General features: G+C 39.8%; 2 protein-coding genes across 2 annotated transcripts; both read right to left on the bottom strand.

Moving 5' to 3' along the window:
- Window positions 1–192: 192 nt before the first annotated feature.
- Window positions 193–4,479, bottom strand: gnl3l (G protein nucleolar 3 like). Its single transcript, XM_073467444.1, has 15 exons — window positions 4,399–4,479; window positions 4,261–4,304; window positions 3,539–3,649; window positions 3,328–3,444; window positions 3,144–3,227; window positions 2,675–2,810; window positions 2,452–2,555; window positions 2,185–2,329; window positions 2,005–2,092; window positions 1,746–1,923; window positions 1,518–1,660; window positions 1,294–1,430; window positions 965–1,131; window positions 676–850; window positions 193–294 (listed from the first exon to the last, which is right to left on the bottom strand). Exons 1-15 carry the CDS (start codon window positions 4,409–4,411, stop codon window positions 227–229), a joined length of 1,710 nt encoding a protein of 569 aa, XP_073323545.1. The 5' UTR covers window positions 4,412–4,479; the 3' UTR covers window positions 193–226.
- Window positions 4,480–7,851: 3,372 nt separating this feature from the next.
- Window positions 7,852–10,021, bottom strand: LOC140997510 (red-sensitive opsin). The gene is made up of 6 exons (XM_073467445.1): window positions 9,919–10,021; window positions 8,877–9,173; window positions 8,611–8,779; window positions 8,365–8,530; window positions 8,041–8,280; window positions 7,852–7,950 (listed from the first exon to the last, which is right to left on the bottom strand). Exons 1-6 carry the CDS (start codon window positions 10,019–10,021, stop codon window positions 7,852–7,854), a joined length of 1,074 nt encoding a protein of 357 aa, XP_073323546.1.
- Window positions 10,022–14,725: the final 4,704 nt, after the last annotated feature.

Here is a 14,725-nt window from a genome sequence, read left to right as displayed (position 1 = left end):
AGAAAAGAGGTTGAACAGGAATACAATCTACCAAGAGAATAACCCTCATGAAAGACTGAATCAGTTTCAAAAATGGAGAAATGATCAAAGATCAGAAGTATTGGTTTTTAATCTTTTGCAGGTGAAATGTGATGACGTTTTACACAAACCAGAATACTGTAGCTGTATCCAAAAAGGACAAAAACACAAATATTTTATTCTTTTAATCTTTTATTTCAATCTATTTTCAGCTATCTGAAAATGAGAAGTCCATTGCAGCTGTCAAGGTGTCTGAGAGTTTGGTGGCAATTTTATCTGCAGAGGGAAAAACAAGGAAAAGAAAATCATTGGCATGATTACATATAATCTGCGCAAAGTCTAGAAACAGCACAATACTCATAACAGAAGCCTGTCTGTGATTACATGCTGATGCTAGGCTAAGTGTGGTAGGCAAAATAAACACTACAAACCTATAAAACATTTTAGACAGAAAAGGCCACATCTCAGGCCAACTTTGAACATTAACACGGGGGTTTCATGTCCCAACCAGCAACTGATGAAGCCACCTTCAAGTCTTTTAGGAGATCGTTCTTTGTTTACTTTTTCTTAGATTAGACTGAATTTTAAGAAACAGCCTGAAGACACCACAGACAAAATGATATCGGGTATTGGACTAGGACCAATATTTATACAAACCAGCTCTTTTCTGCTGCTTTTTCCTCTTCTTGCCGGCAGCCAGAAGTGCCTGTCCTTGTTGTAGAGGATCTACATTCAAGATATCATTCAAACTTGGAAGCTTTGGGGCAGCATCATTTGCAGGTTGGTCAGTCTTTGACTTCTGGGATTTTATCTCCACTGTCATTGGTCCAAACTATTTAGAGCGGGAGATACAATGATTAGTTAAATGAACCACATTTTAAAATCTTTAAGCACACAACATACTTTAAGTATAAAGTTAATTTGAAAGGACTGCCATGTTTCACACCTCTGGATCCTGCTCATCCTCCATAGATTCAATTTCGTCTTTAAATTCAGGCTCTTCCAAGGACCCTGCCACCATGTCCAGGTCAGAGGGTGGTTCACCCTGTCCACCTTGAGTCATTCCAGTAGTTTCCATGCAGAATCCCATTTGGACATCAGGACAAGATGACACTGAAACACAACAAAAAATTAACCATTGGAGGAACGCTTTTGTTGGGTATTTTAATGAAGACCAAGGTAATCTCAACTAGACATTGTTTCTACACACCACGGGAGCTAACTGAGAAAAAATATATTTTTTGTGATTTGGGTGAAGAGACCCATTATTTTTACCTGCAAGCACCTCCTGGTTTCCTTTTTCCAACTCATCCCAGTCAAAAGCTTTACCCATCTCTGTAACGATCTCAGCGCTGACGTGTGTGGGAAGAGTGTGCGTCTCTGGAGGGTGCGTGAAGTAGCTGATCCTTCCTCTAAATAACAAAACAGGCTGAAATTAACACAGTGCACACTGGGTGGCTGTCATTTGTTAAACTTCCAAAACATGTATTTTTACCCACCCTGTCCAGTCCATTAACACACTCTTAGCTGCTTTGTCAGTGTCAGGCAGTCCTCCCTTTCTTAGTTTGCCTTGACGTCGAGCAAGCAAAGACAAGAAGTCCTGCGCTGTGCTGAAGTCTGGGACGCCGTAGTGCTCCAGGATCTGTCCACACAAAATAAATCACTGTGACAGCAGTACAACATAATTAAGCAAAATACAAAAAGGTTATAACTACGCCCTGACGTACCTGCGCCTTGTTGCACCGTCGAAGGATGGCCTCAACAGGTGGTAGGGGATCGACAAGCTGTTCGATTTTCACACAGTTACGAAGAATCATTGCTGCATCAGTTGTTGAAGTTGCCATGACAATGCCGGGGCAATCCAACAGCTTAATGTGTTTGTCCAAATGCACCTCCTGAAGGCACCTGAAATCCATCAAACTCAATCAGCGAGACTGGCTGGAAACAAGAAGGACTTCACAGATCAACAACTTCCTGTCTACTTACTTGGTGACACCAGGAGTGGCTCCGACACTACATGCTCGTGCTCGTTTCAAACTGTTGATCAAACTACTCTTCCCCACATTTGGAAAGCCTACAAAACAGGAGTGGCAAATTAATTTCGCTTTAGACAACATCGACTTAAATACAGCAAGAATAAGGCATGTTGCTGGATGCGGTGCTTACCTACAACACCTACAGTGATGGCCGTCTTTATGTCTAGGTTGCGGCAGTAGTTGCCCAGTAGCTTCATCAAGCAATCTGCACCAATACAAGCACTGCTGCTGAGAAGCTCTGTGGTGGCCTGTGTCACTGGTACGTTACTGCGTTTCTGTGCGTGGGACAAGACGAAAGGAAAAGTGTGAAATTATGTAATTCTGTAGTTCTAATTATTTAAATCTCAATTTGCACTTTTTGGAAATATATAATAACGACAAATATTCAACTGCATACCAAGTTCTTTGTCTGTTGCTGGGTAGATGCTTTGAAAGCTACAGTAGGAAACTCGTTACGAAGATACTTAATCCACTTTTCCACGATTTCCTTAGACACCAAATCTGTAACAAAGCAAAACCACGTATGTCATGCATAGACTATTTCACACGATAAATAAAACACTTTGTGATTCAATAAAATATATGCAGGTATACTTTCTTAATGTGTTTAGCTAGCCTACCAATTTTATTAAGCACTAAAACTATCTTCTTGTTCGTTCCACTTTGAATGACTGCCTGCTCCACCTGAGGACATCTGCAGCCAAGAGGGTCACGTGCATCCAAAACCTCCAAAATCACGTCTGCAGCCTCGACTACCTTTGAAAACATTTTTAAAAAACAGTGTTCATGTTTGAAAGTCCACCCCACCTTGCTCATAGCAGTAGGAACAGGGTGATTTATAAGTCAGAACATGTCTGTGTGTGGATGCATGTGCAGGATGTCTTTGACTGGAGATTGCAGCGGCAGATGCTGATTTATGGTAGTGGGTTATTGACTATTCCTCCATAGTTAATTCTCTTTTGACTGCTTCGAAAAAAGGTTAAGAGAAAAAGTGCTTAAATTGTTGGTGATAATTCTATGTATATGCCTCTTTCATTTTAATATTCAACAGAACAGCCAGTGTGTGGCATGTATGGGGCATCTACATACCTTTTTAAATTCTCTGTAATATGCTTTTCTTGAATTCTCATTTTCAAAATTAACATGCTTCTCCAAACTCTGCATCTCCATCTCCTGTGAATACAAAGAAAGAAAACCCAGAAATTACTACACTGGAAATTTGCATAGTGTGCAGCAGTTCTGATTGGAGGCCACAGAATCGGTTGATATTTACCCTCTGCTCAAACTCTCTTTGTCGCTGTAGGATGTCATTCTGAAAGCTTTGCAAATTCCTCCTCTTCATCAACTCTCGTTCTCTAGAGGTTTTCTGCTTCTCCTGGAGTTCCTGAAGCTAATTAGGAAATATGCAAAATTGAGAGACTGGTTAAAATATCAGCAACGTCACCATGAAAATATAATCATAAGCAAGGCTTTCAAATGTTCACCCGTTGCTTCCTGATTTCTTCTGGATTTCTGTGGGCTTTGACCTGCTGCACAGATGACTGCTCTGAATTCTTTGGCCGCCCCGAAGAATCAGCCTTTCGTCCATCTGTATTCTGTAGACAGGAAAACATGTCATGTTTTGTGCACCGTCTTTTCTTTTAGATCATCGTTAGCATCACAATGCAAGATGGGGAGCTAAACATTTCATGTCTGTTAGAACAGATGCCTCAATGTGAACTGAACAAGGATTAAGTTCACATTTAGACAGACAAGTGTTACTCTGCTACCCTGGGGAGTGTGTGTGTGTGTATGCTTTAGCATGAGATACGTCATTGTATGTCAGTTTCTGATTCATAAACTCTGTATAGTTTTTTAGTTTGTTTATGGAGAAATGCACAGTGACACTGGTACCAGTCAGTGCTACTCATAACTCTGAGCAGTCATTACAATATGACTTAACATGTAGCTGGAAAATACAACTGTTTTCTCACAATAACTGCGCCTTCAATGATTTGGGTTGTCCTGACGTCAGACTTTGAGATTTTATTTAAAATAAAGACTGAACTATGTTTAAAAGTGTCGTTTTGGCAGCTGTTATCTACTGAAAACACACCTCTGTTTAAAATGTCAGACCAAGAGCAGCACACCAGATGACAACCGAGGAGCTGACATGTAGCTCCAGCACTAACAGCTAGCCACAGACAACATTAGCTCGCTAGCTTACCTTAAACTTCCCGAGGAAGCCGAGACGTTTGGCTCGTTTTTGTTCTGTGAAAAGTGACAAACGACAGAATCCATTTTAAAACCAGCCACAGTTATTTAATGAGTGAACACAGTTCGCAAATAACCATAAAATACGTACTAGCTTTCGACATAACTTCACCCGAGTCTTGTTTCTGACTTCACGTGTGTGGCATGAAGCTGGACATGCGCACAAAGTGACGTCAGCCATAACATCCGGCTAAATATCAAAATAAAAGCGCGTTTTGATGTTGGCATTTAGGCAATTAACAAAGTCATTACAGACAGCCACACCATCACCTCATGCTCATCTTTTTTTTAAATTATTTTGACTGTATTTACTTCATAGTTACAGGGTGTGTAACCCCCCCAATGGTATTTAATATATATGTTCCAGGTACATAAAAAGAATAGAATAGAATAGAATAGAATAGAATAGAATAGAATAGAATAGATATACTTTATTGATCCCAAGCTGGGAAATTGAGGTGTAGCAGCAGCATTACACACAGAGACGAATGACAACACAGTGAAATAAAGAGAATATCCTATACATATTAACATAGCAGTATAAAAAAATGTAAAAAAAAAAATAGAACAACCTAGACATATTAACATAACAATATAAAGTGTAATATAAGTATGTATATATACAGAAAATATGTATAAAAATGTATAAATGAGCAGTGTTGGTGTATACACAAGCAGTATTAATGGTAGTGCAACATAAAGTATAAGGTGCAGTGAACAGATGAGGTGCAGAACAGTGTAAAAAACATATAAAGTGCGTAGTGACTGTGTGTTATGACCAGAGTTTCAGCTGTTATTATACAGTTTGATGGCATGTGGCAGGAAAGATTTCCTGTATCTGTCCCTTCGACAGCGGAGCTGAAGCAGCCTGTGTGAGAAGGTGCTCCGCTGTCTGTCTACTGTGTGATGGAGAGGGTGCTGATCATTGTCCATGATGGATAAGAGTTTCTTCAGCGTTCTCCTCTCCACCACTGTCTCAAAAGAGTCCAACCTGAGACCGAGTACGGAGCCAGCCTTCTTGATGATTTTATCAAGTCTGTTAGTGTCGCTGGCTCTGATGCTAGTACTTATAGAGTAATTTAGTTCTGTTACCAATGAGTCCCGTGCACCTACCTGTAGCCTCCATACCCAGCAAATCCACTGGTACCCTTAATGTATTATGTATAGGCTAAAATCTGAAGTGTTAGTGAATCAAATGCAACAAATAGATTGTAAGGAATCATGCATTAACAAATAATCCACTTTTCAAGTAGTTCAAGTAATTGTTAATATGGCAGGCAGCACGACAATGTATGAAAAGATATATGATAAGTACTGGTGGGAAGTTACTAAGTAGATTTAAGCAAGTGCTTTATTTAAATACAATTCTGAGGCCCGAGACTTTATACTTCACTATATCCCAGTTGCAAATATTGTACTTTTCAGTCCTCTATATTAATCCAACAGCTGAAGTTTTTAGTTACTTTGCAGAAGAACACTTTACACACAAAACATCTGAATTGCTTTATGTCGGTCTGTCCGTCCTCCAGTTTAGTTCTGACTGAAATATCTCAAGAACTATCTGATTTTTTATTTTGTTTTGAATTGTTTTGATTTTTGTAGACATTTGTAATAATAACATTGGTGATGCTCTGCCCTTTCAGTACCATCATCAAAACAAAAATTAATTTGTCGAGTACTTGGTTTATGACCACATACATGAATCAGCCTCATCTGTACTTTGTTTATAGTGGTAATTAGCAAATGTTACTTATTTACTTTAAATGTTTTTACTTAAGGAAAGGATCTAAATAGATTCACCACTGTTTTTAAGAACGGGAAAAGATGTAAACAAAACTGCAATGTTCAGTTCAGATTGAATACTGGTGAAATCATTCTCTTTTTAATCTTCAGACCATGCTGTGTGACGATGTTTTATGATGTCCTTCGTAACAGCATTTGATTTATTGAAGTGATGTATTGTGTTGACACTATGGCACCTTCTGGACTGATGATTTCAGTTTCAAATACTTTCTCTGACCACATTTCCAAATTTGGAAACATAGAATATATATTATAGAAGCTGTAAACTTGGTTTGAACTGTTAAGTTGTATGGGATTTACCATTTCACCCATTTTCAGTCATTGTCAAGAGAAGATTTACTGTAAAATGGGACCCTAGGAAGTTACTATGTTACCCTTTAAGACAGCCCCCTGCCAACTCCTGTTTATACTTCCATTTTCCTCCATGCTCTGATGAAGGCCACACTGACAAAACGATAGCATGTTTGTTGACTTGGCCAGAATAATTTGGTAAAGTTGAGATTTGTCAACTTTGTCCTAAAGATCTGTGTGTGTTTATACCTTTGGGTATTCAGCAGCCGAAGCGGTGTCTTCCTGTTCTGGTAGGCAAAGATTTCTCACAGCTCCACATACTAAATGACATAAGAGGGATGCCTCAGGTTGTCCAATAAATTGATTGGCCCAAATAACTGCTGCATGTTTGCCGCATAACATTTTAATCTCTCCAAAGGGACAGTTCACTTCAGGGGAATGCAGAGGTTTGCCAACGCTGCTATAATGGTTTAATCTGGTGTGTCAGTGCTATTATCAAGTACAGTTTCCACACAGGGAAACCACCCCATATATTTGTGAAAGGAAAAGTCCAACCAAAAATTGCAAATTCAGTCATTGTCTACCTTCATCCTGATGGAAAGTCAGGTGAAGTTTTACAGTCCACAAAACATTTCTGGAGCTTCACAGCAAAACAGTGTTGCAGCATTCTCCTAATCAATATAAGTACATGGGACCTGTTTTAAAACAACAGGGGAAAAAAAACATAAAATGGCTCCATACTGATGAAATCTGGAGAAATCCAAGTCTCCATAAGCCCAGAGACCCCAAATTTGAAAAGTTGTTATTAACACCCTCGACTTGTAATCAAGCTTGTTATTATTAGAAAAACAAACAGAACTGACACCTGAAATTAAACATAATTTACAAATTAAAACAAAATTCAATTTGGTTCAGGTTGTGCAAATCATGCCGTTTTTCTCAGCCAACTCCCAGGTGGAGCACAAAACAAATCTGGAGGGCTACTCTTCTGACTCTCAGAATCAATCAAGCCACTGTACATGACTGATACTATGTCAACCCCTGTAGGGTTCAACTGGAGAGCTTCTACCAAGATGTACAATCTGGAGCTGCTCCATAGTCCTCTTTATAAAAATTTGTATAAAATGTTTTGCTAGGTCTTTTGCCAAACAGTAACACCGCCACTGAAAATGTTCAAGGTTCTTTCACTGAACCATTCGATAAAAGAATCACCAAAAGACCAAAACTTTTCATGTGTTTGATTTTTTTTATTTATGTATATCAGAAAAACACCATGATGTTATCACACAATTTTCTTTTTTATATATATGTTTTTGTTTTTTCATTTGCCAGAAAGTTATATTTGCTAAAAAATGAATGGGTGAATGAATGAATGAATGAATGAATAAATAAATATTTACTGTACAAATCAGAAAGGCCCTCATGGAGCCAACTCATGGAACATGGAGGTTTATGCAGGAGCTACGGAGGAGACCTCTGTCTTTGATGTGGATACTTCAGAGCCATCATCCACTTCTTTGCCAAACAGCTTCATGATGCACTGCCGGAACTGATATCGAAGAAATAAAGAAAAAGCATTTTACAAATGTAAAACAAACACATTATTTAGACAAAAGAAAATGGGATCAATGGGACCCACCTGTCGGTTCATGAAGACGTAGATAATTGGGTTGTAGATGGTGGCGCTCTTGGCAAAGTATGCAGGTGTGGCAGCAGCCAGGGGATGGAAGGCATATCCGGGGTTAGCCGCAGCAAAGCAGGCAAAAATGGTGTAAGGACCCCAGCAAAAACAATACGCAAAGATCATGACAACCACCATCCTGGATACTTCTCTTTCAGCTTTCTGGGTTGACTCTGACTCTTTCTGCTGCAAGGCAACCTGTGATGGACAAAACAACCCAGTGTGAGTCTAAAGCTGTGGTCTACTTTACATACAGTATAAAACTGCAGGAAGATAACTTACAGCACGGATAGCCAACCAGACTGCGAGGTAGCAGAGGATGATGATAGCCAGAGGAATGAGGCAACATGTGATCATAAGAACAATCATGTAGGACTGGACTCCAGGGTCCTCACTTCCACTGAATACATCAGGTCCACAGGAAGTCTTCAGTCCATGAGGCCAGTACCTGATGCGAGAAGATGTTAAGTTTATGTTTCCGATTGAAAAATTCAAAACGTAGGTTTTTTAAGAGTAACATTAGCCTACCTGCTCCATCCAAAGATGGGGGGAGCACACCACACTGCTGACCAGACCCAGGAGAACACTATTCCACCCATGGCCCATTTGGCATCAAATTTGACGTTACCAAAAGGTTTGCACACGACTATCCACCTCTCCCAGGAGATGATCGTCAGGGACCAGAGAGCAGTAATTCCTGTGTGAGGAAGCAGGATATTCAGTACTTAACTCACAGCCTGATAACGTATGCAGCACCAAGAGTCCATCAAGTAGAAAAAACTGTGACCACTTACCGCAAACTGAGACAGTGTAGCCCTCGAAGACGCACATTGGGTGTCCGAGAATGAAGTAACCAAAATACTGGTTGCATACGCTAATAGTGCTGGCAAAAACTGTCTCTCCTAGATCAGCAACTGCGAGATTAACTAAGATCCAGTTCAGAGGGTGTCGGAGTTTCTTGAACTTTGCCGTGGCCACCAACACGAGACCGTTGGTGAAGACTGATAGGACGACTACAATAACCATCCAGCATGTGGAAAGGTTGTAAACCCATCGTGGAGCGATGTGGTAATTGGGACCCTCAAAGGGATCTGGGGAAAACAAAACAAAACAATCTCATCTCACAAGTCCACATTGTGTAGTTTTGTAGGGTCTCGGAAGCAATATTAGACAGCAGTTATATATTATTATTGTTAAATATATGATATCTAATATAACGTAGATAGATTAGATATTAGACAAATGTCAAATTCTTTGCCATTTTGAAGCAGTTCTGTACAATAAGATGTAAAGTCCTCATCAGCCAACTGATTGAATCTTTTGTAAAATGTGAGGGCCAATGTGAAAAATGTATTTGAGTTCTGAATTTCTCCCAGAATTCTGAGACTAAATTGTGAGGGTTGTTATTTTTTTCTGAGAAAAAAGTCAGAACTCAAATTTTTCACAGTGGCCCTAATCCTCTTCCTGGGTAACAATACTAACTGAAATGCAATTTAATCAGTTTGTGGCATTAATCACAATGGGAAAGAAAATGCTTCAAGGTGTGGTCAGAATGTGGTGTTAAGAGGTCATCCAAAGGATTGGAAAAATACAGTATCGCATATTAAGATTGGCCAAGTTTCCTTTGTCTTGTTTAAGTCCTTGGAAGCAAAAGAGGGAAAAAAAGAAAAACTCTGGTTCTGTCTCAGGTGAAAAGACACCAAAATGGAAAGACTGCAGGTACTATATCTCAATAATGAATAAAATGAGATGTATGTCTGACACTGTACATTTACTATAATTACTGTAACATGCCCATAACATTCTTAAATAAATACTAAAATGATAGTACTGTACCTTTTGTATGATTGCTGTTTGTGTAAGTGAACGCAGATCCCCTTGTTGTTTCGTCATTGTACCGCCTGGCAGCAAACACCTGTTTACCCCACTCCTCTGCCATATTGATCTTACAAGAAGGTCCTTTCTTGTCACTCGCAGCCTCCTCGGGTGACTGGTGCCACACGATTTTAGCTTTTATACTTACACTTCGGAGACTTTAGATGGGATTAGGTCACAATTGAATTACAGCCGTGGTGCTCCGCTTGGCAGGGATACTCAGAGGCAAAGCAAGCATAAGCAAACTTATTTTAAACTGTATTAAAACTATCAGCTTATCAAGGTAAGACACAAAATGACCTAATAATCTTGCTTGAAAGCGGATTTCTGTCCTCTCTATTCAAAAGGGGGATTAGCTGCAGACCTTTGGCTAACACGTAAATTTGGTGCATTAGAACCACAACAATAACTCCACATTCAGACTTTAATATCAGGAATGGTATCCGTTGCTTGATATTAAGTTCATTTGGGAAATTAAACCAAATACAGCAGAACTGCGGATACATTTCATATTATGTATGACATGTTGGTCCTGATAGGTATACGTGTGGACCCTGATGGGCATTAGTGGACAGCAGTTGTTGACATGTAAGGGAAGTCAGTCACCTTTAATCCCACCAGAAATAACAGTTCACCTCAGAATATAGGTTTTTGTTTTTGATCCTACAACACGTCATATCGTTGTGGCAAGGATTAAGGGCCAAGGTCATGCATTGGCCGCCCTGGGAGGATAGTCATGTGAGATACTGGAGTGGAGTCCATGACGTCTTGTCAGAATCTTATTGCTGTTTGTATTAATTGTTGTGGTTTATTCTAAAGCACAGGCTTGATTTTGGTTATGGAAACCGGATAATCAAAGTTTTAATATTGAGTCGGATGGAAGCTGTTTTACTTGCTGTGAGAAATGGGACACTGGACCACTACATAGTGTATTTTATATTTTCAGTTGTGAATTTTGGATACATCCGCTATGCACACATTTTTGCAGTGTGACTCTGAGCGGCAGGTGCATCCGTCCAAAGCTCTTCAGTTCTGAGTACTCTCAAGAGGATGTCTTTAGGGGATAAGAGTAGCCACTCTTTTGGACTCTGACATAGTTGCCAGCACGTGCTGCTTTCTACTTTAATTAAAAAGACCATTTAAATCATGCTTTCAGTTAAAATCCTATCTACAATTATTTGAAGTAAAAGCCAACAAGCCAACATACATGGCTTGAGCATGTAATGTCACATGGTCCCAGCAATGGTCTTTAAAAATTGGATTTATTTCATGTCCTCTTCAGTAAAAATGCTTGTGAAACACGTAATCCTGCTATGACACCAGCTTTAGGCAGACATTTAACCAGGTGGGTTTAAGTGTAAAAGTTTTCTCTTCTCTCCCGTTGCTCTCATTTCTAATTCTTCACAAAACTACTTCTGCCACTTTTTCATGTAAACCGAGGGCAACAACATGGATGTTTTGAAGGAAAGACTGTATTTCCGAAAGTACGCGCTCTTATTGTTATTTTTGCTGTTCATCCTGTAGAGACTACAAAGACATAAAAAGACACAGAAAGCTAGAGGTCATATTAGCAGCCAGTGAAACGCAGCCAGGAGGAGGCTATGATGGCAACCTTTACACCCTGCCACTGTTTGTGGCAGGGTGTAAAGTTTGTTTCAATCATACTGACGCTTCAACTCCTCTGCCTCATGAAATATTACTATATGTGCGGCTAACAGCTAAGTTAAAAAAGGTACAACCATATTGACCAGCAATGTTAAGTACCGGTGTACCAGAGCAGTGGATATTATAAATGGCCTCACCTTGCAAACAAATTTACAAGTGATGCTAAACATTCAGGGCCCTTTTCAAGGCAGACATTTTGACTTGTCACAGCAGGAAAAGCACAAGTGGAACTGACAACATCAATGATGCTCCACTGAGGTATCACTGCAGTTGTGTTCTTGACTGGTCTTAGAACAAACACCAAGACCGAGACAAGACCGAGTAAAAATGAGATCAGAGACTACAACTGTTCAACAGAAGATTATCTGCACCGATCAGCAGTCCGCGAAGGGAAACCTTGTTGGAGTGTTGATATCATATCTGTAGCTATATGAACACAAATACATGGCTAACCCCAGCTAGTAAGCTGCGAAAGGCTAGAACAATGTACACTTCCAGGGTCGGTGTCCTAACTTTTAACAATTAACTGAGACCCGTACACTCACTGGGTCCAAGCTACCAGCTGGTGCTGGCAATGAGGTAGCTTCCAACAGGTCCAGTGCAAGGTTCAAACTTCACCTTTTTGTCATTCAGCAACACAGGGTTGCACACAAAATGCAAGCAATACTCCTTCAATGCTACACAAGAAAAACTGTATTTTCCTGTGACAAATTACTGCATGTAATGTGAAACGTTCCCTTGTTCCACATGAAATCAATCGTAAACAGCATTTTTCATTCATCTTATCTGAGTGTGGAAGAAGAGGAATGGACCCTGAACAACCATCCTGTGCATAACAAAGGATCTAAGTGCATTACTGTACTTTGCTGTCGAGATATGACTCATTAATTAGTTCTCCAAGGTTGTGCAATAGACCGTGACTGTGTCCTGTTCAGAAAGAATGTGTGAAGACCAAACATGCAAGACTTCTAGACTTTGAGACTCCCCTGTGTCTCAAATTGGGTAGAATTTCAACATCGTTAATGAGATTATTGATGAGCATTGATATAACATTGATCAAACTGACACTATATGGATTTATCTATCTTATATTGAACGTCTCAACAGAACTTTGTTGATCAAGTGAAATTAAGGTAAACGTGTCCCAGTAGACCAAAGCAGATTATACGGACAACTCAGGTTCCTCCACAAAACAGATTAACACAGAGCACAGTAATTACTTCTGGCATGCTCACTCCGTAACACGTTAATCTCTCCGGAACAACAGTTCATTTCAGGAGAAAGCAGAGGTCAACAAAAGTCGCTATAGTGGTTTATTTAATCTGTTGATTCTGTGTTTTTCTCGAGTGCACTTGTTGCACAGGTAGCTGGACCGCAGATTTGATAAGAACTCTGTGTGGGACGAGGACTGCACATCAAGAGGAGGAGGGATCCTGGACCTCAAGAAATCTGTAAACTTTTCTTACATTTTCCTTTATTCTCAAATATGTTTCTATCTACATAAGTATCAAACTGGTATTTTTAAATTGTTTGACTATTTTGTGAATTTGCATTTAGCAGCTTTAATGCTCCTTTTGACAAAAACTAAAGAAGGGAGAAGAAGATTTTTCTTTAATTGTAAAGTTAACTAATGTCTTAGGGGAGAGTATTCTGCTTTCAGTATCTTAATGTTAATTCCCTGATCATGCAGGTGGAATTGAAACTATTGAATCTGACTTTGGATGCGATGCTGTGATGTTTCGAGGGTATGTCTGGAATTCCGCTAGTTCTGAACTATTCATTTTTGGTAAAAGTTCACTACTAGCAGAACTCGGATTTGCTGTCGACTACCAACGAGATTCTCCACGTTCCCCCTGACCAGGAGACAAGTGGGTTATGTGTCTCCGTTTGAGTAGCAGGTGATCTAAATGTGTAGTGACTGTAAATGATTACACTGGTGTAGGGTGAACAGAGTCCACCATTTCTGCTCACATAGGCTTGTGTTCACTTTACATCAGGTAATAATCCTATTCTCAGATTTCTGTGCATATGTTGTTCTGGTGGTGTTGGTGACAGGGGTGAGGAAGGATGGTGTTTCAGATCAAATACAGCGTTTTTCTGACATTAAGATGAAGCATATTCCCATAAAGTAGAGATGATTCACTTAAACCTATGATCTCTGCCAACACAGTGTCAATGTGTGAGTTCCAGCACGGAGGTTAATTGGTAATCCTATTAAGCTAACCGTCTTTAGCTCATTGTGTTAATGCATTTGAGAACAACAACTGCATGTAACTACTTTAAACTGTGATTTATAGTAACAATGATACATTTTATTTCTCTAGCTCTTACTATCACATATCAAACTGGACCCATGCAAAGATGATGTGTGTGTGTGTGTGTGTGTGTGTGTGTGTGTGTGTGTGTGTGTGTTTATCTGTCAGTTTATCCTTTAAACTCTGCAGGGTAAAGCCTTTAAGTTTCTGCTTGGTGAGTAAACTAGTGAACCACATACCTGCAGTGTTGTGGTCAACAGGTAAGAATGACTGACTGATCCAACAGCACACATGGGAACTGTTGTGTATCAGGCTTGTTCATTTTGAAGTATGGCGCCATCTGTAGGCTGAATGTCGGACTTTTATCCTTTACACCAGTGTTTTTTAATCCTGTTCCTGGAGGCCTCCTGCCCTGCTTTCATGCTCAAACACACCTGATTCAAGTGAACAGATCATCATCAAGCGCTCCTGAAGCCTGATAACAACCCAAAACATCTAAAACATGCAGGGCTGGAGGCCCCCAGGACCAGGATTGACAAAGACAGCTTCACACCACTGTGTATTTTGTATGTACCTGAATTAATTGATTGAATTGTTAATTTTACACAGATTTGAAGGACCTACTGACAATAGCAACGGTGCCAGATGGACAGACGGTGTTCAGATGGGAGAGTGGAATAGACCTGGTACGAGGTTTTGTTGCATGCTAAAGAGTTTGCATGATGCAAAGAGGCCAACGGTTTGTTAATGATCTCATCACTCATCTCCATAAAATCTAGTTGTAGCCTTCGTCTCAACTTCCTCAGCATCGCGATCAAATGGAAAGATTTAGTGTGAACAATGTCGGT

The sequence above is a fragment of the Pagrus major genome, chromosome 6 (genome assembly GCF_040436345.1).
Source record: "Pagrus major chromosome 6, Pma_NU_1.0".
Lineage (NCBI taxonomy): Eukaryota > Metazoa > Chordata > Actinopteri > Spariformes > Sparidae > Pagrus > Pagrus major.
The sequence above is the reverse complement of the archived record's forward strand: the minus strand, read 5'-3'. Positions and strand labels throughout refer to the sequence as shown.

Coding starts and splice junctions, on each gene's coding strand:
- gnl3l (XM_073467444.1), bottom strand. Junction 2,811..3,143: donor ATTACAGAGAATTTAAAAAG/GTATGTAGATGC, acceptor ATGTTTTCAAAG/GTAGTCGAGGCTGCAGACGT. Junction 1,132..1,293: donor AAACCAGGAGGTGCTTGCAG/GTAAAAATAATG, acceptor GTTGTGTTTCAG/TGTCATCTTGTCCTGATGTC.
- LOC140997510 (XM_073467445.1), bottom strand. CDS start 10,021: ATGGCAGAGGAGTGGGGTAAACAGGTGTTTGCTGCCAGGCGGTACAAT. Junction 8,780..8,876: donor CTACACTGTCTCAGTTTGCG/GTAAGTGGTCAC, acceptor TTCCTCACACAG/GAATTACTGCTCTCTGGTCC. Junction 8,281..8,364: donor TCTGGTTGGCTATCCGTGCT/GTAAGTTATCTT, acceptor TGTCCATCACAG/GTTGCCTTGCAGCAGAAAGA.